We start from the raw sequence: 24,533 nt of genomic DNA, 5'->3' as shown, positions 1-24,533 counted from the left end.
ATACTTTCACTGGGAATCACTTCCAAAAAGGTTTATGTTTATAAGCTTTTTCCCAGTATAATTAGAGATGACACAAATGCATACTTACATCTAGAAATAAGCATAATAATTTATCTCCAGTGCACAGACTGGGGCCTGAACTACCCACCACAGTTGCAGGAAATAAAAAAATAAAATTACCTCAAAGCATCAAATTCCCTATTTTGTTTTTAAATTTAATACTTTTTTGCCTGCTGAGGTTGAAGCTGGTGACACAAACATTAGAAAGGAGCCTGTGAAATGGCCCCTTCCAGGCCCAAATTTTTCCAGATAAGTGTTTTTGGTAAGCCCCAAACCTCTGGGACAGTGAAATGTGCTTACTGAGGATCCCACTTTTAGTGCTGCCACATTTTAAATTTATTGCAGGGCTCACACTTAAAGTGTGGTCCCTTAAATTTATTTTGTTGGCAGCACCAACGCAACCCAAAATTTATTTGCCCTCAGAGGCTCAGAGTTGGAAGGGACACACAAGGATCACTGAGCTGTTCCCCAGATGGTGTTTGCTCAAGTATTTATTCCTCAGCAGGAAAAGCTAAACTTCACTGGCATGGCTGAGAAAATAAAGGCCAGCTTTAGCTTTTCTTCATCTTTAATTATTGATTGGTTCCCTGCTCCAGACATGCCAATCATCTGGTCAAGGAGAATTAAAATACACGTGGCAGGTTTGCAAACCAATATGGGCATTTAACTCCCATAGTTGGTAGTGTTTGGTAATTAAATACATTTTATAAATCTTCTCCCTCAGGTGGTTGATCACTTGTTGTTGGTGACAGTTAAGCACAGAGCACTTGGACAACTTTGACCTGATGAAGATTTAGGGAAATTCTCCATCGTATTTGGAGCAATACTGACACCCTTGAATAGGAGTTAAAATCCTTCTGTTTCAATTTGGAACTATAATTTACCCCCTGTAGGGAAATGTCCTGAAATGTCAGCTACAAACCTTTAAAAAAAAGCTGAAATCACAATTTTTATCCTCTCAAGGACATAGAAAAAATTAAAAATACTAACTTTATTCACACGCTGACAAACATTTTTCAGATAACACGTTTTCCCTCCTGCTGTCAGGAGGCTGTGCAGCTCCAAGCCCACCCTGCAGGCTGGGACAGCTGTGGCTCACAAGGAATCCCTGGGACCCACCTGAAGATGGGATCAAATTCTGGGACTGCTTCTCCATATCTCATCTCCAAACAGCGCAGGAGGAAAGCAAAAATCACAGAGTGGATGTACGGCTGAAAACAGACACTCATCAGGTTTGTGTGGAGACAAGGTCACAACACACCCTGTTAATTTTAATTATAAAGGGATGCAGTGACACATCTCATTAATTTCAGCTGTTGAAAAGGCCTACAGGGGCAAGGAGCTAAACTGATGTTTTGCAGAGATTCCTCTCTGATACACAGATTATTTGCAAAAGCCTTGAATTCTTACAGCAGCTCTAGCCCAGATAATCCACCTGCACCCCAACAGACATCCCATGGGACGGGAGATCCTCTCATCCTTTTGTAGAAGCAGCATTGGCACGATCAGTTTATTAACAATATCTCTGCCTTCTACATGAGCTCCACGTGAGCCCCTGCCCCATTTTTGCAGCATCCAGGGGCCACATCAGGCACAAGCCCAGGATTTCTTGGAATTTGCCTTCCCAACACTTAATGGGAAATTTTGACTACAAAACCCATCCTTTTTTTATGGGGAGAGTTTACAAGCCCATTGCAAGCCCACCACATCAGTGACAGCCATCCCTGCCCAAGCAACCCTCTCCAAGTCCCTCCTTACTGCAAAGACAGGCATGTAGATGTAATTCCACGTCTCAAAAATGCTGTAATCGTTGTACATGAGGAAATTCTGGAAGAAAAGGAGATCAGTCAATTAGAAAACTCCTCAGCACAGTGTGTCTCAGGGCAGGGTCAGAGCAAGTGTGGCAGGGAGGGATGTTTAGCTTTTCTTCAGGATGGGAGAAAGGAGCTTTGATCTGCATTTTTTTCCTCTGGTTCTCACTGCCTCAATGGGCTGTGGCTTCCTTGGCTACAGAAATTCAGAGGCCTCAAATCAGTCAGGTTAAGTTGACCTTTTCTATCACTGCTTCTCTCTTCCCAGGTCTTTGGCTTTCTCCCAGCTCACTTCCTCCTTCCTGGTTTTCCCATCCCACCCTTGCTGCCAAAATACAGCCACTGTAACAGCTCTTAGTGACTAAACAAAGCAAAAATATCCCAATAAAACTAAGGATTAACAGGTCAAATCTTGGACTCCTCTCACTCAGCATCCTGGAACTTCTCCTGTTCCCTTTTCCCTCTTTCTTTCTTTTCGACTGGGAACTTGGGAAGTGCCTCTTGCTTTGCCAGTTTGCACCATTAGGATGATTATTGAATTTAGTAGGATGTGTTTTGCTTACTAGTCCAGAGAACATGATCCAGCCCACAGGGGGAAACATAGGAATCAGCATACAGGTGTAGTAAAGCACTTCATGATGGTCACTGTGCATAAAAGCAACATAATTCACCTGGAATAAAGCAGGAAAACTACTTCCAATATTGATGCATTGTTGCTAAAAAAACCAAGTTATTTGTCAGTGATTCAGGTTATTCTGCTGAATATTGATATAAACTGAAATTTATTGATGTAAATTTGAAATAAAGCCCCAAGTGGCAAGGTGTGTAAATCAAACATTTCAGAGTGAAGGTGCTCCTCACTTACCAGGATGAAGGTTAAAGACCAAATGTAACGATTGCTTCGCCCCATGTGAAATTTGAAGGCCATTAAATAAACGAAGAGGACAAGAGATATTCCATAACCAAAGATGCAAATGAGCTGGAGAGAGAGAGACATCAGTGACCAGGAGGTGCCTGTGGGTATATGACAACCTGCCCAAATAAACTCTCTAAAGCCAAACCCTGCTGTGACATGAGGGAAGGGAGCTGCTCCCATTCACCCATTTTCCCCAGAGCTCACCAGGGTCAGCACAGCACGGGTCTCCAAGGGGCAGATGCGGGTGAAGAGCAGCAGGAGCCCAAACATGAGGCACATCAGGCTCCAGAAGAAGGGGATGTCCACCAGAGCCTGCCCACACCAGTAGGCTGAGGGGAAGAGCCCCGCCAGCCGCAGCTGGGAGCGAGCCTGGAGCTGCAAAAGCAACAAAAATGAGAAAAGGGAGAGTCTAAAACATCATCCCTGCTCCTTCTCTATTCCCTTGCTCCTCCCTCCCTCTCCTTTCTGAGCACTTCCAATTCTTAGTTCAACCATTGTGTAAAACCACATCGTTCCTAAAACGGAAAAAAAAAAAATCATTCAGATCTCAAAAGCTTTGTTAACATCCACATTATTGTGAGCCCAGCTGGCTCCCTGGGATGCAGAGGAGTGCACTTTGGTACTAATCTGACTGATTTTCTTCTATCATCCTACCTAGAAACCACAGAATCATGGAATGGTTTGAGTTGGAAGGGATCTTAAAGATCATCCCTGCCACAGCAGGGACATCTTCCACTGTCCCAGGCTGCTCCAAGCCCTCTCCAGCCTTGCCTTGGACATTCCAGGGATCCAGGTGCAGCCACAGCTGCTCTGGGCACCTGTGCCAGGGCCTCACCACTGGTGCTCTCCACACCTTTTGCATTGCATTCACTCCTTCTGCTCTTTACCTTGTAATCCTCCACGCTGCTCATCGCAAAGAGAGGAGGCAAACCAGCAGCCAAAACCAGCAGGTAGGTGAATAAGCCAAAAAAAATGTAGTTCTTCAGCTCTGGGTTTTCTCCCTGTGGGGAGAAATTCAGTCATCCATGATTGATGTTGCCCAGGGAAAATCTGGCTGGCTCAATGCTCATGGGATGGTTGAACAAGAGCAATAATGGTAAGTCAGTGGTGTTTAAGAACAGACAACAAGGTAAAAAGAACAAAATAATGGCATTTAGCATCCTAGAATTTGCAGAAAGAATTTGGGTTACTGAAAATTGTTGAGGATGGAGACCAACTTTTTGTTGCTGAGGAAAGGTGGAGTTTGCAAAGATCACTGTTGTATCCCCACCACGCTCATCAGCATGGCCTGGTTGGAAAGGACTTTAAAGATCATCTCATCCCACCCCTGCTGTGGGCAGGGACACCTTCCACTATTCCAGGTGGCTCCAAGCCCCATCCAGCCTGGCCTTGGGCACTGCCAGGGATCCAGGGGCAGCCACAGCTGCTCTGGACACCTGTGCCAGGGCCTGCCCACCCTCCCAGGGAACAATTTCCTCCTAATATCCAATCTGAACCAATCTGGCTCAGTGGGAAGCCATTCATTCCCCTTTGGCCTTTCACTCCAGGCCCTCATACCTCTCTCCATCTTTCCATCAGGGACTGGAAGGCCACAACTAGATCACCCTGAAACTTCTCCAAGAACAATCCCAAATCCTCTCCAAACAGCACAAATTCCTTACAGTACCGAAACCCCGCAGAACCCTTGGAAAAATCACCATTAAATACCCCCAGGAACCACCAGCAGTGGGACCACTGCCCTGAGCCCTTAGAAGGTGCCCCCCCAGCCCCAGGCTGTGCAGTCCCCATCCCTGCAGCTGCCCCAGCTGAGGGTGCCCAGCAGGGCAGGACCCTCACCGTGTAGAAGAGCTGGCTCCAGACGCGGAGGCGCGCGGTGGAGTTGAAGAGCCGCAGGAAGGTGTTGCTGAGGATGTTCACCAGCACAGGGAAGCAGTTGATGGGCTCTGGGCTGCACATGACCGTGAACTGGTGGCTCTGGAGATGTCAAAATAAAAAAAGGCCTTCATGTCCCTGAGAGGTGTGAGCAGCACTATTGAAACTCCTTTTATACCAAAAAAATATTCTCCCTTTTCTGGCGCATCTTGTATTTGTGGGGTTCCCAGAGGAAGGGAGGAATGATGAATCTGACTCCATGGTCTCAGAAGGCTAATTTATTATTATATTATATTATATTATATTATATTATATTATATTATATTATACTATACTATACTATACTATACTAAAGAATACAGAAAGGATACTTACAGAATGCTAAAAAGATAATAATGAAAACTCGTGACTCTCTCCAGCCAAAGAGTGAAAACAACTCACAGCAGAACCCAATGGAACAATCACCTGTGGGTGAACAATCTCCAACCACATTCCAAAGGAGCAAAACACAGGAGAAGCAAATGAGAGAAGAATTGTTTTCCTTTTTCTCTGAGGCTTCTCAGCTTCCCAGGAGAAGAATCCTGGGCGAAGGGATTTTTCCAGAAAATATGATGGCCACAGGTGTGTTTATTACTCTCATTTAAACACTTCTCAGGAAATGCTGTTGATGTACAGGATGAAAGAAGGGAAAAAAAATATCCCTCACCTTGCCTTCCAGGGATATTTTTATAGCTCCATTATAATCTGGAAGCCTTGTGATGTTTTTCTCCGGAGTTACTTCTGGGGTTATGTTTTGAATCTTCAAAGCAGCAATGAAATCCTCAATTTCTGATCCTGAAATCAAGTCAAGGACAGAAATTGAGAGTCATTAGAGGGACTTTTTTCTTTAAATAGAAACAGTTTAATATAAATAAGTTCTTACTTGCAAAGCAGAATTATGTTAAAAACCCCAAATACTGAGATTCTAAGCAAACACGTATTTCCTATATATTTAGGACACATATATAAGAATATGTGTCCTAAACACATATTCCTATATATATGGGATATATTCCCATATATCCTATATATATATACCTATATATGTTTCTATATATTTCCACATATTCTTATATATATATACCTATGTATTTCCATATTTATATTTATTTAAACTGGATAAACAAAATATATGTTTCAAACTTAGTTTATTTATTGCTTTTTTTTTCAAGATTTCCTGGTTCATTACTCTTACATATCACCTATATAATCACTAGAGCTCTATTTGCTTTTGCTCAAAAGAAAACACCTCTCAATGCACAGTCCTTTATATATTTATGGCATTTGCAAGGTTGCTCTGTCAATTATAATAAAATTCACATTGATGCAGAAAGTGAGTCAGCCTCACATGTTGTTCCTCACCTGTGTCATTGAAGATGAGGAGGTTTGTAGATCTATTTTGAATTTTCTCTTTTGTGGGAAGAAAATACGGGCTAGATGTGATTTCCCAGCTGCTGGAGTTTTGCCACAGATGAAACAGCATTAAAACCATCAGCGGTGGAAGGATAAATATTCCAAATAACAGCAATCTAGATGGAAATACAGACCATAAGTGAGGCCAGGGGAAATCCACCAATAAGTAATTGTGTGATTTATGGGGAAATTCAAAACTTAAGCAAGCCAGAGTTCTCCTGCTAAGTCCATACTGTCCCTATTTTTGCAGCTTTAAAACATTTCCCACCCAATTCTCTGCTTCCAAACATCTCCAGCAGTATTTAAACCCCTCCTGAGCTGCTCCAGGGCAGGTGGGAGCTTCTGTACTTACATGCCCCTGAGGAATTTTCCTTCGTGCTTCAGTCTGAGCAGGTGAATTCTCAGCACAGCACACACCTGCTGCCTCCAGAGCATCATCCCACTCATGGCCAGGATCCCCTGCTTGGAGAGCCACGGGAGGTTCTGGTCCCTCTCCTCGAGGTCTCCCTCTCCTGTGTGTTCACCATGAAATGCCATTACCCACAAAGAGCTTTCAAAGGACACCTTCTAATCCCAAACAATCATCAGGGATCTTCTGCTCTGAACTGAGGGATGCTTTGATTGGTTTTTTTCTTTTTAAAATATTTTTTAGAGAGAGAGGAGTTAGAAGTGCAGAGGAAAGGGGCCATAATTCATCCAGAACAGAATTTATATTGGTGAATTTAGACTGGCTGGTGTGGCAACACATCCAAGATCTTCACTGGCCTTGGGAAGTGCCTTCTCCAAACTTTATCCCTTCCCACCTCCTGGTCTGGGCTGTACAACCCTTCAAAGGTAAATAAATGCCCTTCCAACATGAGCCTTAATCCTCATCCTTGAAACCCTTTGGGAAGCCAAGACAGAATAATTTGGGCTTCCCCAAGATGATGTTCCTCACTGAAGGCAAGAGGGACACAACTAAGCCACTCTAGTTGAGCCACTCTAGGCCTCTCAATATTGACATTTAGCAGAAATTGATTAGATATTCAATTAAAACACACATTTAGATGGAACTTTAGGGATGTCATGCTAGCTTAATGTATTTTTGCTAAAAAACCAGGATATTTGTCAGTGATTCAGGTTATTCTGCTGAATATTGATATAAACTGAAATTTATTAATGTAAATTTGAAATAATGCCCCAAGTGGAAAGGTGTGTAAATCAAATATTTCAGAGTGAAGGTGCTCCTCACTTACCAAAATGAAAGTTAAAGACCAAATGCAATGATTGCTTTGCCCCATGTGAAATTTGAAGGCCATTAAATAAACTAAGAGGACAAGAGATATTCCATAGGGGGTCAACGCTTTACCTTCGGGATCGACGGCTTCCTCACCCTGCAGCTTCAGGAAAACATCTTCCAGGGTGGTCCTGGTCACCTCGTAACTAACCACTCCCTGCAAGAAGCTGCTCTCCAGGTGGCTGAACAGATCTGCACGGGAGGAACAGCCAGGCTCAGCCCAGGCTGAGTGCTGAGCACAGACTCAGCCAGTGTTAATTAACAATCTCAGCCAATTAACAATGGATGTTCCAGCATTCATATCATTAATCCCCACGACCCACAAGTCATCACTAATTTATTGTGTGCCTCAGAGGTAAAAGTGGAAAATTCTGTGGTTTTGGTTCACACAGGCCATCCCAAAAACAGAAGAGGGTCACTGGATTTTAGTTTGTAGGTCAGCTGGTGGATTTTCTGTTTTTCATTTTCATTATTAATATTAGCACGTGCACTGAAGGCTTTTTGTAAAACTGATATTTATGCAGCTTCCTAATACCACACATTATGGACTAAGAAATATAATTATTCCCTTCACTTCGATTTCTGTTGTTCCCACCAGTGGGTTTTCTTTTAAAATCCTGGCACAGGGGCAGGTTTCTCACCTGGGAAGCTGTCAGTGTTTTCCAGAGGCAGCCTAAAACACAGCTCATCCTTCTTCTGCCCCTTAAGCACAGCATCAGGGATGTACTGTCTGACCACGGATGACACAAGCTCTAGGTCACACAGGTCATTTATGTGCATCCTGTTAAAAAAGTCCCATTGTTATAATGTTAAATAAGAAATAAAAAAATGTGTGCATCACCTGATTGGAGTACAGAGCCAGTGGTGATTCTTCCATAGGGAAACCTCCAAAACTGGGCAGAACTTCAGGAGGAATTTTTACAGCCATCTGCAGTGCCCCTGTTTTTGCCATGCATGCACACAAAATGGTTAAGGGTAAGAATTATGATCCAGGACAATGCTGATAAACCAAGAACTAGGAATCAAACTCCTAAGAAAAAACAACTTTGCATCAAAGCCATTGAACATCACTCTGGCATCATGGATCACCTCACTCTGGTCCCCTTTCAGCTGCAAAGTCATTTTAGCTGTGTGCTCAGAGCTTTCAGGGTTGGGTTCCAAAGAAAGGCAGCTTGTTGTCCAAAGCAAGGAAATTTTGGCAGCCTTTAAGCTCTTCTAAAATGAATTGTCACAATTTCTGTTACTGTCCAGATAAACTCTACAAAAACACAGATTCTACAACAAAATATGAGAATGAGAAGCTTTTCACAAGAAGAGTGATGACCAAAACAAAAGGGTTTACCTTAAGTGATAGCCAATTCCCCACTTTCTCTTCAAGTAGAGAGATGAGCCAACACTCTGTAATCTCCCACAGGAGAGGAAAGCTTTCCGATCTAAGGAGGAGGGAATGCAAAGGATTTAGGGGGATTTACAAGAGTGCAGCAGACTGACCTCACTCGGCTCCTTCTGAACTCAGCAGACATTTTAATAATAAATTGAGAGGAGTAAATCCAGGCCAGCCCTGAAGGTCTTTTTTAAAAAAATATTTTTAAACCAATGCCTTTCTTCTCAACATCATGGTTAATTCTTTTAGTTCTGCATTCTTATGGGGTTTTGGAGAATTTCCCACGCAGCACAGGAATAATACGGAAATGGGAATAGCGGCAAATAAAATAAAAATAAAGGAAAATAAACTGAATTTTACTGACATAGAGACAATTCCAGAGAAAGTGGAAGTGCTTTATCCTGAAGAAGACTGCTTTATCCTGGAGAGGAGCATGAGCAAAGCCTTGCAGGGACACATCAGCCCAGTTTTAACCTTTGCCCAGCCCGGCTTGGGTGGTCACTGTCAGACAAAACACGTCCAGCCGTGCCACAGTGGGACCCATGCATGAGCTGTGCCCCTGGAAACCCCTGGTGTGCACCCCAGGGTGCCAGTCTGGGCTCACCAGCCTGAGTGTCTGCCTCCTCCATGGACTGGGTGGCAACGAGCGTGACGCGCCCGGCGCGGCGCTCCCGCAGCAGGCTCCAGACGTGGTGCCTGGAGCAGGGATCCAGCCCCGCCGTGGGCTCGTCCAGGAGCAGCACCTGCAAAGGACAACGAGCTCAGAGCTCCCTACGCCCCGCCTGTGGGAGAGGTTTTATGTGGCAGCAGCTCTCTGGGCACAGAGAGAAACACAATTTTCCCAGGCATTGTCCTGGGGAAGGCTGTGAGGAGATCAGAGAAAAGAATGATGAACAATTCTTATCTTCACTGCAGCTGCAGCTGTTGTTGTGAACACGTGGAATGTGTTATGGAGATTTGTTCACCAAAGGGTGATTTCTTAATTGGCCAATGGTGATGGTGTTCTCAGTAAAGAACCAATTAGATCAACATGTATCGTAACTGTCTATAAAAGCAATGGGTTTCTTAATGAGAAGAGTAGAGTAGTATAGTAAAGTGATTGATCAGCCTTCTGAGAACCATGGAGTCAATGCTAATTATTACCCGTTTGGGGATGCCATGCTATGATAGTTTTACAGTGATTTCTGTGAGCCAGAAAGGAGTTTGATAAGACGATCCATGTTTACCCCTGGAAGAATTTCCTACCAAGGTCACTGACACAGAAACCAAGAAAGAAAGAAGGAGAAATAAGAGAAACCTGCAACTCCCTGTTCCAATGAGCACTTTGTCTTTCCTGACCAATGAGCAAAGTGTAAACTTATGAGTTTTGTGAGAATGGATAAAAAGCATGCATGCTAGAATAAAAACATGTTTGAAGCCTTCTGAAAATGGAGTGTGTTGCTTTGTGTTGGGACCATCTCAACTACAACACCAGCTGTGTTCACGGGGCTCAGTTCCACACTTGCATCACCTGGTTTCATTATGTGGATGGTCTTGCTCAGAGAAGAGAATGCACCCTCAAGTATGGCTCATTTTTATATTTTTATTGCTGCTTCTCCTGTTGCAATATTACCACCCTTCTAATTCAAAGTATGGCTCTGATTGAACCAGATTCCCCAATCCTTCCAGTAAGTGAATTAGTAGGCTGGAGTGGCAGGGGGAAAACACAACAGCCTCTGTGACAACTCAAAATGCAAAGCTAGGTCCCAAAACAACATATGTTGTGTGTGCATAAAAACAAACAGTTCCTACCTGGGGATTCCCTAAAATTGCAATTCCAAGGGACAATTTTCGTTTCTGTCCCCCACTCAGGGCTTCAGCACAAACGTCCTGAACATCAGTGAGGTCCATCATGACGAGAACTTTCTGCACCTTGGGAACACACAAAGACAAGAGTCACATTTCCAAAGCACTGGTTTGGATTCCTAAATGGCTACAAACATTACAACTTCAAGATTTCAAACTTGCCTACCCATAATGGCTTTGCTTGGAGATAATTAAGACAAATCTGAGTTTTATCTCATGACATGAGGATAAGAGGGTACTGGAAAACCATTTTGCCACTAAATCAAGTTTGTTCTCATTTCCACAGAACAAGATGCAGGTGATCATTTTTTATCAATAAAGCACAAAGTGCCCAAGATGCCATAAAAGAGAAGTCAGTGGCTGAGAAGCACATACCAACCTCTTCATCTACTTCCTTCCACTGAATCCCCTTGATGTGAGCAAAAATTCTCAGGTTTTCCTTCACTGTTAAGGCTTCAAAATGCAAATCAATCTGGGGGCAAATCCCAACCCTTTCCTGCATTCCTTCCATATTCCACATTTCAGAAGCATTGTAGTTGTAGATCATTGCAGAACCTGCACACAGGGGGGTGAATGAAATATTTGACATTCATTTGAGCACCACGGATGTTGCCCAAGTGTTAAATTAAAAATTAAAAAAACAAAAAAGCAAAATAACCAGAGAGCCAAAAGATGTACTACCTTTCAAAAATATTTCAGAGCACCAAAACCCTCCCTTACAAATAAAAACATATTTCCTATAGATGTGCAGCTCATGGAAAGCACCAGGTCATCCAGATGGAGAAATGACCATGGTGCACACATGAGGGGTCCATTATCCCTGGAGCTCGTGCTGAAGGAGAAATCTGCACTGACAACAACCCAGCACGAATGACTGAGGGAAAAATTGGAGGTTTTTTGTTTATTTTCCCCTTACACTTGAAAAAACCAACAGCTCAGCATCCAGGCCCATCATCTCACCTGCTGAAGGCTTGGAAAATCCACTGAGCACATTTAACAGAGCAGTTTTCCCAGATCCACTGTGACCCAGCAGGGCAGTGATCTGCCCTTCATATATATTTAAGGACAAACCTGGAATAAAAACAGGACAACAGTAGGATGGAAGTGTGTGAGAAGTGGACTTGGACCTGTAGCTGTTGCCACAGGTGACAGAAGTGACATTTCTTCAGAAACTGAGAGGCAAAACCAGATCCAAAAGCACAGTTGCTTCTTCAGGAGTTAGACCTAAGCTTAGTAAGGAATTATGTCTTGACTGAATTGAGGGAATAAATTAATTATCTTCATTATTTAAAGAATTTTGACTTCAGTTTTCTACAAAATTCATAACATTTTATTTTAGAGTGGCTCAAAGAGTCCTCAGGAAGAAGAGAACCCAGAGCTTTTCCAAGATGTGAGATTTCAAGACATATTTCAAAGCAGCCAGACTTTGTCCCCTCATTTTCTTTTTGAAAAAAACCCAACTTTGTCTTTCTGTGGGTTGTTCAGGTTGTGTTTGTGTGGTTTTTTTCCACTTAACATAGACCTTTGAGGCCATATTGACATTTTTAATATTTTTGTATTTTTTATTTCTTATATTTTCACTTGGAGTTCTTGTTAAATAAAGGCATTCAACAAATACCCCATGACTTTACTATGGCTGTGTCAAATATTTGCATTGGCAAGTGCTTGGAGAACACAGCTCAGGCAGGGACAGCAGATCTGGCCATAAAATCCCAAGTTTGCCCAAAATAGTTTACATTTTGAAAGGGAGGTTTGAGAGGGGATTTCTAGAGCGGTTCATCACTGCAAAAACACAGCTTTTAAGGAGATTTCTGCTGTTGCAAAAAATAACAAACAGTGATTTTCCTGAAAGGAACAGGGAGATAACGACCTGGTAGAAATTTGCCAGTAATTTACCCCAGCAGAAATAACCATTGCACAACATAATTGAACAGGCCCAGAGGCAGAATTCAGTACAGCCAGTACATTTGCAAACACTTTGGGTTCTTATCTAGTGAAAAACGAATAAAAGAATTACAAAGCCTTACCCTTTAAAGCTTCGGTGCTCTTGTTGTTCTTCTTGTATATTTTTTTAATATTGTTTAGTCTAAAGAGAAAGAAGCATGCCATTACTTATTGAATCACAATTTGGGGGCTGTTTCCTGTGCCCCAAATTAAACTTTGAAAACTTTTGCGGGAACATTTCCCAACTGCAGAAGGAATCTCTTGACACAATTCATTTCTGGTACCTTTAAAGCAGGATTAGGCCCTGTGCTTTTCTAAAAGCTGTTTAAAAGGTTTCAAAGCCAAACTCGGGGAACATTTAGTGAGTGAAGGAGGAGGATTTAAATGTGGATATTTAATTAGGAGTGATGACCTAGCTGTTATTATGGCAGATTTCTGATTGCTTTGGGGTGACAACCAGAAGGCAGCACCAGCCATGAGCCCACCCAGCCCCGCAAGGATGGACAGGGCAGCATTTTCTGCAGCACACTCCGTGCTTGAAGATGCTGGGGAAGGGGAACAGACTCGTTGCTGAGCGGGAAGTGCAGGGCAGGGAGTTGGAGGATGCCCCACATCCAATAAATGTTCAAATCCAGCTCCGGAGTGGGACAAAACACCGAACAACCGCTACCCTTCACACATTTCCATTAACCTCATCCACAATGCCAGCTGCTAGCCTCACAGTCACCAGTGCAGCGTGGCTGTGTTCTCTAGAGCCAAACAATCCATGCAGAGCTGTATTTTTGTTGCCAGAAGGAGCTCCTTACCTGATGGCTTCCTTGCCATCGAAGCCCGGCGGCATCGGCTCGGTGTCGCCGCCCAGAACGGGGTCGTGGCTGCTGCCAGCTCTCACCCCCACGTACCCACTGCTGCCCCCGAGCCAGTAGGAGGGTCTCAGGAAGAAGGCAGGAGGATGTGGGACCCCGTACTTGCCTGAATCAGAGGCAGAGAAGGTGAAATATCAACCCCAAAACCTCCATCTGTCAACTCCGGTAAATGCCCAGCCCTGCCACCGCTCCCCGGGTAGCGCAGAACGTGAACTTCCAGCAGAGTGAAAGAATTTATAAACTCTGCAATTTAAACTGTCCATATCTGTAAATGCAGGAGGGGAATAATCACAGCCACAACCCCATTTACAACCCCTTTGGTTCAAAAAAATCAGAACAAGTCCTACCACACCCTTCCAACCCCAGTGGTCAGGGCTGTAGGAGCAGGATCTCACTGCAGGGCTGCAGTATTCTCACCTCCCACCACCCCTTTGGTAACTTTCTCTCTACAAAGCAAGGAATTATGGAAGAAAAAGCAATGAAGTTTGCATTTTCCCCCTCACATTTTCACTCACCAGGCAAAACCTTATCGAAGTAGATGGCCAGCAGGAAATACAAGACACTGTCAAGGCTCAGGATGAGGTACAGGTTATAAAAAGGGTACAGCTCTGGGGTAAATGCTGGTCCATATTTTTCTAGCTTTACCATCTAGGCGAGGAAAAAAAGCAAAAATAGCAAAATTCAGATGCAACATTTCCTTCAGACAGAAATACTTTTTGTGAGCTACTGCTGTGTCATCACAGCCATTTTCACTCAAAACCAATTCACTCGTAACCACAACGCTGTTTCTACGGAGGCAGAGGGTTTATTCTGACCACAAGCACCAGAAATGCCTCAGTAAGCTGAATTTCAAACCATGCAGAAGTTACAAAGTGCTGTTTGCAAAGGCAGCACTTCCAGCCTTCAGTTCCTGCAGCCCTTGGTACCCACCAGCCACATCCCACTGCTCATTTTATAGATTTAAATCTATTGCAATAAAATTCATGATGCTGTTGAGTGCCCAACCATCTCTGCCACAATTTAGCACAGATTTTTAGATTTTTCAGAGCCAAGTTTTCTTTTTAAAAGCAGAGGGGGTTGACTGGGTTGTTCTGGTGATGCAAATTGTGGATTTTACTACTCTGGTAGAATTTTGGGGGCTGAGCTCTTGTTTTAGTATGGACATACCGTTGCAAGGCCAGCTGTGAAGGCAAAAGGACTGAAGAGGTTTAAAATCCATTCCAAAGCTCGTGGCAGTTTTTCAAACAACGTCACAAAGCCCAGTGCCCCAAAGAGGATGTGAATGAGAAATCCCACAAAACTGGAAATGTTTGGCTGCTTTAGCAACGAGCTGAGCAGGAAAGTGAAGTGAATCTGCAGCAGAGAAAACCACTAGTTAGCAGGATGCATTTCTGCTGCAATTAAAAATAAAACAACATCAAAACAGGAGCAAAATTAGAGATCCAGCTGGACTTCAGTTGTTCCCTCCAGATGCACAAGGCTTTGTCTAGCACACAGCTCTGAGATTTAGGGCAGGTTTATAGGGACAGACAAATCACTCCCAGCCTCATTTTAGCACCTCTCTTTACTCTGTTTTTGAGTCAGAATCTCCCAAAATATAATGGGAGTGGTATAAAAAAATATACAAAAAACCCCCTAAAACCTAGCATATAAAAATAACAATAAATCACAGCAGAGTATTTTTGTTACTTTCTCATATAATACCAGCCCTAAAGTCTCTGCAGTCTTTCAGATAGTTTAATTAGGAAAAAACCCCTGTGTGTTATATAAGAGTACAAATGTAAACTTACAGATGCCATGCCATAAAAGAAATAAAAAAAATACACTTCTAAGAAGCTGTTGTGATTAAAAACTTCACTCAGGGTGATCCAGGTCAGCAGGCTGGCTGTGATGAGGACGTACACAGTGTACAGCAAACTCCAGGATAACCTACAAAGGAAGACACAGTTATTTCTGCCCCTGAGCATGACAACACCTGCCATGGCATAGCCAAAGTGGTATGAATTAAAATGTTTTGTATTTTCAACCATTTCCAGTTTCCAGAGTGGGCAGGTGCAAATACCAGAGAGGCACAGGAAGGGTCAGGGTGGAAGGGACACTGAGGGTCAATGTCTCTGCTCAAAAAGGAACATCCCAGAGCACAAGGCACAGAAATGTGTCCAGGTGGGGCTGGAGTATCTCCAGTGAAGGAGCAGCCTGTTCAGTGCTCAGGAAAAAAGTTCTTCCACAAATTCAGGCCTGGCACGTGCCCAGATCTCTGCAGACAGTGATGGCAGCAGGGGGACACAGAATCTGCAGCCAGGACCTTTCACCCACGTGCTTTTCCAATGATGTGAAATATCCATGCCCAGGTGGGTTAGATAGAGCAGTTTGGACAGACCCAGTGTCCCTCCTCTGCTTCAGCATTCAGGGGTTCTCCAGAATTTGTTGTTTCTTTGCTTTTTCTGCCTGTTCCACCCAAACAACCCCTCCCCATCCAGAACCTGCTGCACACACCCCTGCTCCACCAGGAGGGCTCCTCCTCTTTTCAGGGAGAAGAAAAGCAAGAAAACAACTACAAAAACCTGCCTCAGAGCAGCAGGCTTGGAAACAGAAGTTCCTCAGCAAAGAGAACCCCAGAATGGTTTAACACCTCAAAAAAATCCCCTAATTCCACCCCTGCCATGGGCAGGGCCACCTCCCACCAGACCAGGCTGCTCCATACACTTGATGAAATAATTCCTGTAATTACACATTGATTTCTGAGATTTACCAGAAGGAAATGTCCTGCAGACCCATTGCTCTCATCAATATCTTCAGCTTCTTCTTCTCCTTGAGAACTTTCACTGATAAAAAGTGCATGTATGGGCAGTAGCTCAGTATGGCACAGATAATGAACCAAATGTAATCCAGTTTAAACAGAGGTTTCATCACAGTTTGCAGGTGAACTCCAGTAATTGACTTCATTTCTTTCCATACAGAGTGGCTGGTTTTCATCTAAAGGAAATCAGAAATTAAATTGATATAACTTTTGCAATGAAATAGCCAGCATGAGAACAAACAGGAGGTTACGAGCATTAAAATTATTTGTTTGTCAGTAATAGGGTTATGCTTATAAGCAAATAACCAATAATTAGTATCTTCTTGTGCTGACTTGCAAAAAACACTGTTAAATCCTTGTTCCGTTTCCTGCCTTGAGCCATGAGAATGATCTGTCATTCTTTTAAATTTTGAATATCACTAATTATTTAAGAAGTTGATAACTTCTTAATTAAAAAAAAATAAAAAATCAGAGTATCACAGAATCCCAGAATGGTTTGGGTTGGAAGGGGCCCCAAAGATCCCCTTGTTCCACCCCCTGCCATGGGCAGGGACCCCTCCCACTATCCCAGGGTGCTCCAAGCCCTGTTCATCTTGGCCTTGGACACTTCTAGGGCTGGAAAAATGAACTGGCTTGGTGGTTTTCTTGGTGTTTAGGGGTTTTTTCCCCCCTCTGTTTTTGGTTTAATCAGTTTGGGTTTTAAGTTTACAAAGAACTGTGGGAAAACCAGTAAATTCCACCATGAGCACACTTACTTCTATGACTGCTGCATCAATGCTGGACTGCACTGAGAGGAAGCCCCCATACCAGTACAGAGGAACTTTGCAGTGCTTTGCTGAAAAATCCCAGCAGGTTTCTGTTGGGGAAACAAATTTTTAAAAAAGAATTAATCAATATTAATCAATACATTTCCATATACATACTTGTGCATGACATGTGGGGTTGAAAATGAGTTTTACATAACGGTGAGGAAATCAAGATTGGGGTTTACTCAATCAAGCCTTTTATCTTTCAATGTGTTAAATCTCTGGCCAGGGATGTTAATGCACACACAGTTCTCATTTTCCAGGCATGATCTGATGTGTTAAGTTACAAAAGGAAGAGGGGCAAGAAGGCACTGGATAATCTCCAAGCTCCCTTCCACCCCAGACCATTCTGGGATTCTCTGATTCTCTGACTGTGGCTGACTTTTATGTTCTTACAGCTTTTTTCTCTGATATTTTTTTCCTTTTACAGGCACAAACCCTGAAATTTTAACTCATGTCTTTCTTGAGCCATTTGGCACACGCAGCCTCCATCCCTTTGGGGTGGCACAGCAGCACAGAATCCAGCTGAACAGTTTTTAATGCAAAACCAAAGCCTGGGGTTTCATTTATTTTGTTACCTATGTGCTCAAAGCCTTCATTTGGAAACACTGCTCTGCCCACTTGAAATCTGAGCGTGTAGGAGAAGTCGTCCTTAAAAACAACACCAATAGTTTCCTCCTCTGAAAGTCCTTTTTCTTCCATTTTTGCCTCGTTTTCCACCTCTTCTATTATTATACCTGCAATTAGAATAAATAATTAATATTGAAAAAAGAAAAAAATAAAGATACAACCAGCACAGCTGTTGTCTGATTATTCCGACAACGAAAACGGGCATCACCACAATTTTTTCCCCTTCAAAAATCAAATGGCACAAATGCTTTTGTCCCTCCCTGCCAAGAGGGTGGGTCAGGTCCACTCCAGACACTGCAGGAACATGGATTTAAGAGCTTTTACCCCTCAGTGATGGGCTGGAAGCCACTTTTGCCATGATCCTCCGGGTGCTGTTGGTGGCGGGGGTGAACATGAGCGTCACGCCCGAGGCGTTGAAGGCGGGGTCGTCCAGGCGCCCCAGGGCCTTGAAGGGGAACTCCTGGGTGGGGTAGTACATGATCAACCCCGCCGAGTCCCGCAGGATGTACAGGAACACCAGGGAGGTCACCCATTCCTGCGGGGAAACGCAGAGGTGAGGGGCAGTACATGAAAGGAAAAGGAAGAAAGGAAAGGAAGAGAGGGAAGGAAGGAAGGAAGGAAGGAAGGAAGGAAGGAAGGAAGGAAGGAAGGAAGGAAGGAAGGAAGGAAGGAAGGAAGGAAGGAAGGAAGGAAGGAAGGAAGGAAGGAAGGAAGGAAGGAAGGAAGGAAGGAAGGAAGGAAGGAAGGAAGGAAGGAAGGAAGGAAGGAAGGAAGGAAGGAAGGAAGGAAGGAAGGAAGGAAGGAAGGAAGGAAGGAAGGAAGGAAGGAAGGAAGGAAGGAAGGAAGGAAGGAAGGAAGGAAGGAAGGAAGGAAGGAAGGAAGGAAGGAAGGAAGGAAGGAAGGAAGGAAGGAAGGAAGGAAGGAAGGAAGGAAGGAAGGAAGGAAGGAAGGAAGGAAGGAAGGAAGGAAGGAAGGAAGGAAGGAAGGAAGGAAGGAAGGAAGGAAGGAAGGAAGGAAGGAAGGAAGGAAGGAAGGAAGGAAGGAAGGAAGGAAGGAAGGAAGGAAGGAAGGAAGGAAGGAAGGAAGGAAGGAAGGAAGGAAGGAAGGAAGGAAGGAAGGAAGGAAGGAAGGAAGGAAGGAAGGAAGGAAGGAGAAGGGCAGTACATGATCAGCCCTGCGGAATCATGCAGGATGTACAGGAAAACCAGCGAGGTTGCTGTGAAAAATGCCAATTGATTGTTTTTAAGATTTTAAAAGTTTAATAGTAATGAAATGGTTATAAAACTAGTAATATAATTAAAGTAATAAAAATTTGGACGATTACAATTTAGGACAATATGAGTCAATAAGAAACAAAGAGTTACGGATGGTCCAGGTACCTCTTTCTGGGCAAAATAAGCCCGAAAAAGGACCCCTGTTAACAGAGGATTAACCCTTAAAAGCAACAGCCTGTTGCATACTCATACATCTCATACATGATATTCATGGAATTTATGCATTTCATGCATAAATTCCAATCAATCAAAGGATTCTGTCTGGTCAGTGTCAACTTCTTTCTCTTAATCCTAATGGTGTCTTCAGGGCTGAGCGAGGTGGGAAGAAGATAATTTCTTTTGATAAAAGAGCAATAAATTATTTTTTCTGAAAGATTTAGGTGTCCTGTGGCTGCTGTCTGGTGCAAGTACCTCATTCCTTTCCTTAAAAAAATATCCCACATAGGTAGTTCCTATTATAACTTTATGTTATATCCTAAAACTGTATTTAACATGCTACTTGAGAAAATCAATACAACATAACTTTCTGACATAACACATATAATAATCTTAATATTTGCGAAAAGCCAATCATAAAATACGCATTTTTCACAGTCACCCATTCCTGGAGGGAAGGAAGGAGGGAAGGGGGGAAATGCAGAGGTGAGGGGCAGCCCAGGGAAGTGCTGGTGCCTCAGGATTTAGCTTTTCTACCTTTCAGATATACTGCTTTAGGGTGTAACTCTAAAACTCCACAGCTGCTGTTCTCCTGTTTTATTCAGATAAAAAATTCCTCTCCAGGCCTGGGAATCAAAGACACCTCACTGCCTCAGGCCCCCAGAGATGGAAACAACAGTGAATTGGGGGAAAAAACTTGGAGTAAATGACTTCGTTACCTGTAATTGGAGGATTAAGCCCTGATATATAAATGGACCAGATTTATAATTGCCTGAAAAACTCGTGGCATTGTCCATCATGGGTGTACCCCTCAGAGGCTTCTGACTGCCCAAGGTCAGTCAGAATTTACTGCAGGCCTGCAATAAATACCCACTTTTACCCTCTTAATCTTGCCTCTCTCTTAGACAGCCACTCCAAGGCATGGGGGAGGCTCCTCCAGGACCCTTCTAACCCAGCCCTGACCCCACTGCCCAGTCCAGCTCCTGCAGCCTTGCCCCTGTGGACAGGGGAGAGCTGTTCCACAGGTGTGATGCTTTTCAAATCCCAGCAAGGCTTCAGATGGAAAACATGTTTGCTTAGTCCCAGAGCCAGCGAGGTCTGTGGAGAATTTGACACTGGAACCATGAATTGGACATTGTGTTCCTCTGCACAGGGCAGGATCAACAAGCAAAAGCCAGCAGCCAGCTTTGTCACGAGGCAGATCTGTAGTGTCACAGGAAGAAGGAACTGCTGACATTTCCCAGGGAACCACAGCTGAGCCTTCTCACATCCCCTCACACAAAAACAATGCAACGTGAAAACTCTTTGTAGTAGAAATCCTGATTTCCCTTTGGAAGAACTGACACTTGCCTGGAAACTTTTTGACTTCATCCTCCACACCAGAAGAATATTTTTCCACAGGAGAGCACAGGTTTGCTGAAATATTTGTGAGGCTTTCTTGGATGCCCCCTGCATTTTTCCAGCTAAGACGGGAAAGAAAATGATATAATTTAGAATAAAACAGGTCACTGGATGTTAAATAGCACTTCAGAGGAAGCCAATAACATGCCAAAGGGGGAGAACTTGTCTCCTTAACTTTGGACAACTAAAATTGAAAGGAAATAGGCCAAGATCATGCAAGGGAACAGAGAGCTGGGCTGGACTCTGCGCTGCCTCTTCCACGTGCACAGGTTCATCCTTCCTCACTCAAATTCATCCTTCCTCACTCAAATTCATCCTTCCTCATCCCAAATTCATCCTTCCTCACCCAAATTCATCCTTCCTCATCCCAAATTCATCCTTCCTCATCCCAAATTCATCCTTCCTCCCCTAGATTCATCCTTCCTCCCCTAGTTCATCCTTCCTCATCCCAAATTCATCCTTCCTCACCCAAGTTCATCCTTCCTCACCCAAGTTCATCCTTCCTCTCCCAGACCCATCCTTCCTCATCCTTCCCCATCCCAGAGAGGCTTGGAACAGACAACTGCTCACTTTCCACGTTTCACTGCAGGAAATGAATTTGTGTCTGGCCTCAGACACGTGGTTTGTTGGCAAAGCGCTGCTCACGTGCTCTGGGTTCTGAACCACGTTACAAACACTGGGCAGATGCTGAAAATAACCTAAAATAGAGGCTGCCACTGCCTGCCTCCACCAGGCTGGTAAGGGACCAGTTTGTTCTGTTTTCACCCAAATATTAAGGAACTTTAATGCAGTTAGAGCAGGGCAGGATTAGAACACCCATGTGCTCCTTAACATCCTCCTAAATGCTGAGCAGGGAGTATTTCTTTGGGATATTTCTTTCAGCACCAGATTTAATCCTGTGGCCAAGCAGCAAGAACAGCAGCACCTTCAGATTGATGGGTTTCACCCCCTTCCCAGGGGAGCAGGGAACCTCCCAACAGGTTTTTGTGGTTTAATCCTTTCAAAAGGCTGAAACCCAAAATCATAAAAACCCCAAATCAAAGCAGCCTCAAAGGCAGAGTGCTCCATTCCCCTTGGACAGCCTTCCTGATTTCATGGATTGGGCAGCTGGAGTTAGTAAAGGGTTCCACTGCTCCCTTCCCTTCACTGCTTGTTTTTTGGAATAATTAAATATTTGTGTACTGCAGGGGCAAGGGATCCAGGGTGCCAGTTTACCTCCTGTGTTATCACAGGGCTTACCTTACCTTATTTTATCTCTCTTTCCCTGCCACGCTTCCTCCCACACTTCCTCCCTGCTGCCTGCACTGAAGATTAAAGGTAAATAGAAAGAGATTTCTAGGAAGTGTCAATTTTTAACTTATTTTTTTTCCTCAGGTCTGGATTTCAGTCATGAACTGCAAGCAGCAGCTCAGCCCAGGATGTCTGGGTAGTAAACAAAGTGTGGTGGTGTTTGGATAACAAGGAAAACATGATGGTCTCTCTAAAAGATGCATGGAATCTCTACAGTCACAACAAACAATTTTAAAATGATGGAGCAAATCTCAAACTTTTTAGAAAATTTTAACCGAGTTTCTACCAGTTTGAATTTACTTTTTGCCTGTGGAGCAAGGAGCAAATACCACTGGGAGCCAAATATGAAGCCAGGAATTCAAACAAGTGATGCTGCCTATGAAGGCTGTGGAATTTAACTTCCAGATACCCCATAAATATTAGCTATTATTAACTTTGAATTAGATATCTAATTAATCTATTAGATAATTATAGCAAAAAGGTAAAAAATACAGCCAAGGGAGAATCCTCTGTGTGGCCTGAGGCTCAAAACTTCAGATGCAGAAGGCAAAATAAACACATCAGAACTGGAGGCAGTGATGTTTGGGAAACTTTAATCCAGTTAAGAGCATCACTTGTAAAGCTGGATGTCTCCAGGGGCTCATTAAGTGCATCCAAACTTCCTGCTCTCCAGGAACTCCCTGCCAAGGTGTTGCAATAACTTCTCCTGGATCCTGTGAGCAGCTCTGCTCTACCAGAAGCTGGCCCAGGAAGGCACATCCCATATAATCCCTTTATTTACTATCTCAGGGAATTCCTCTTTGGCACCTCTTCACACAGTTTTCCTCTGTAAATTTAACTTTTTGAGGGCTGTTTGAAGATGTCCTGCTCCTTGTAGGGGGGTTGGACTGGGAGACTTTTAGAGGTCACTTCCAACCTGAAGCGTTCCTGGAGTTTACGATTTTAGTTCCTAAAATCAAGCTGCTTTTCAGGAGCTCTGGCAGGAGCCTCTCAATTTTGAGTTCAAAGGGAGAAATCCATGGTGCATCTCACACTTCCCAGAGGAAATTTCCTTTCCCAGAGCCAAGGATGGATCCCTGCACGTGGAGAGTGCAAAGCTTCTCTTTCTATCCCCTCCTCTTTGCCAGTTCTTGCAGTTTTTTGTGTTTGCATCTGATAAATCCGACACAGATTTGCACGGACTCCACTCCAACTCAGACTGGAACAGGTTGTTTTTTCCTACTCTCAACTTGAAAATAACAACTCTAAGCCTGTCCTTAATGAAAGCCCAACACTTCAGCTCATACAGAGAAGTGAAATTTGGGGGTTTTGTATTTTTAAATGCCTTTATTGGCAGCAGGGCAGGAGGAGGAGAGCAAAGGGAGGGATCATCACCCAGTGCTCAACCTGCAGCTCTTCACCTGCAGCCATGGGGAAACCAAAACACACACACCCAGAAAAGCCGAATATTTTTCTCCTTTTCCTGTAAAATATTTTGTTGTGAACTTACAGTCCACCAGAAAACAGAGCTGGAAGGTGCAACTTTGATGCATTCAGCATCATAAAGCACTAACTAGGAAAAAACTCATCATCCCCTCATGAAAACTCAAACCCTGCATGGAGAATCCATCCATCCCTACTTCCAAATTAATTTTCCCCTTGATAAAAGGAGAGCTCTGTGACTCCTTACCTGCTGGAGTGTTTTCCATGGGGCCCAGGTCTCCTGCAGCTCTGAGGTGTCCGGGCTGCTGGTCCCTTTTCAGCCCCAGGGAGGCTGAGCTCGGTGGCCCAGCCCGGTGGCCATGCCCCTCTCGGGGCTGACGTCAGCCGGGCAAACCCTCCCAAAACTTCTGGAGCGATGACCCAACCTTGGAACAGCACCTACAACCAGCTGGCCCCGAGCCTGGGGGTGTTTACAGCACGCTTTGCAGGGCTGCACTCACTCTTGCAGATGTTGCCAGCAGGCAGCAGAGTTGGCTGGGGTGAACCTTCACTCCTGAGAGGTGGCAGAGCCACTTTGTCCCTGGCCCAGCTTCTCCAGAGGGACAACTCTGCTGCCTTGTCCCCATGGTGCCCAGAGCCTGACTCAGCAAATGCTCCTTCCTCTGCTCAGACAAATCCTGCAGCCCAGCACCAAGGGGGTTTTAGTTCTTCTTTCTCCTTTCCCCGTTGTTTTGAGAGGTTTTTTTTCCCAATTTCCACTCCTTTTAATTGCTTTTCCAGCAGCTGCTGCACAGCTGGAAGCAGGATGGAGCGTGTTGGGCGTTTAAAAACAAAACATCTTTCCAGTGGATCTGCCTTCAGAACAGGGGGGTGAGGAAATCAGAGAAGCCAGGGAATGCAAAGGAGCTGGGAGGGTGCATGGCCACGGGATAATTCAATGAGTTAAATGAATTTGACTGTCCCGGAACTTCCACAGCTCGAGGATTGTGCATCTGATTTGCAGAGCTGCCTCAAACCACAGGGTTGTTGCTTAACAAAAGGCTGGGGCTCTGCTGCAGCTGCTGATTTTCTCATTTTCAAGGCATGAGCTCATTTAGGAGAGGAGCAGAAGTGTTTTCCGGCATCCCTTCGTGTTGGGCAACAGGGGAGCAACGGGCAAGGCTCCTCGTGACTGCACAAAGCCCATCTGAGTGCACTTCACCAAAAACCAGCACTTTTCTGACCCAAACCTGTGCCTCAGCGTGGGACCCAGCCCTGCCTGACTGCACATCAGCTGCAGAAAAGGCTTTTTCACAGAAAAATGACACCTGCTCCAAGCACCCCTTGGG

General features: G+C 44.1%; 1 protein-coding gene across 1 annotated transcript in view; it reads right to left on the bottom strand.

Annotated features, from left to right (window-relative positions):
- Positions 1–23,998, bottom strand: part of LOC135284245 (ATP-binding cassette sub-family A member 9-like) — a 31,883-nt gene extending 7,885 nt beyond the window's left edge. The window contains exons 1-28 of the mRNA XM_064395636.1: positions 23,453–23,998; positions 20,443–20,555; positions 17,987–18,197; positions 17,611–17,769; positions 16,982–17,082; positions 16,179–16,402; positions 15,217–15,355; positions 14,594–14,779; positions 13,942–14,074; positions 13,367–13,532; positions 12,644–12,702; positions 11,577–11,687; positions 10,996–11,171; positions 10,563–10,682; positions 9,376–9,514; positions 8,730–8,820; positions 8,029–8,168; positions 7,460–7,579; positions 6,464–6,623; positions 6,061–6,227; positions 5,366–5,493; positions 4,624–4,761; positions 3,675–3,788; positions 2,992–3,162; positions 2,737–2,850; positions 2,435–2,542; positions 1,819–1,887; positions 1,180–1,271 (exon numbers count right to left, since the gene is read on the bottom strand). Coding sequence (XP_064251706.1) covers positions 1,180–1,271; positions 1,819–1,887; positions 2,435–2,542; positions 2,737–2,850; positions 2,992–3,162; positions 3,675–3,788; positions 4,624–4,761; positions 5,366–5,493; positions 6,061–6,227; positions 6,464–6,623; positions 7,460–7,579; positions 8,029–8,168; positions 8,730–8,820; positions 9,376–9,514; positions 10,563–10,682; positions 10,996–11,171; positions 11,577–11,687; positions 12,644–12,702; positions 13,367–13,532; positions 13,942–14,074; positions 14,594–14,779; positions 15,217–15,355; positions 16,179–16,402; positions 16,982–17,082; positions 17,611–17,769; positions 17,987–18,197; positions 20,443–20,555; positions 23,453–23,471 — 3,668 coding nt within the window. The 5' untranslated portion in view covers positions 23,472–23,998. The remainder of the gene's footprint in view (positions 1–1,179; positions 1,272–1,818; positions 1,888–2,434; positions 2,543–2,736; positions 2,851–2,991; positions 3,163–3,674; positions 3,789–4,623; positions 4,762–5,365; positions 5,494–6,060; positions 6,228–6,463; positions 6,624–7,459; positions 7,580–8,028; positions 8,169–8,729; positions 8,821–9,375; positions 9,515–10,562; positions 10,683–10,995; positions 11,172–11,576; positions 11,688–12,643; positions 12,703–13,366; positions 13,533–13,941; positions 14,075–14,593; positions 14,780–15,216; positions 15,356–16,178; positions 16,403–16,981; positions 17,083–17,610; positions 17,770–17,986; positions 18,198–20,442; positions 20,556–23,452) is intronic.
- Between the last annotated feature and the right edge of the window lie 535 nt (positions 23,999–24,533).

Source organism: Passer domesticus, chromosome 20, assembly GCF_036417665.1.
Source record: "Passer domesticus isolate bPasDom1 chromosome 20, bPasDom1.hap1, whole genome shotgun sequence".
Classification (NCBI taxonomy): Eukaryota; Metazoa; Chordata; class Aves; order Passeriformes; family Passeridae; genus Passer; species Passer domesticus.
This window is presented reverse-complemented; position numbering and strand designations above follow the sequence as displayed.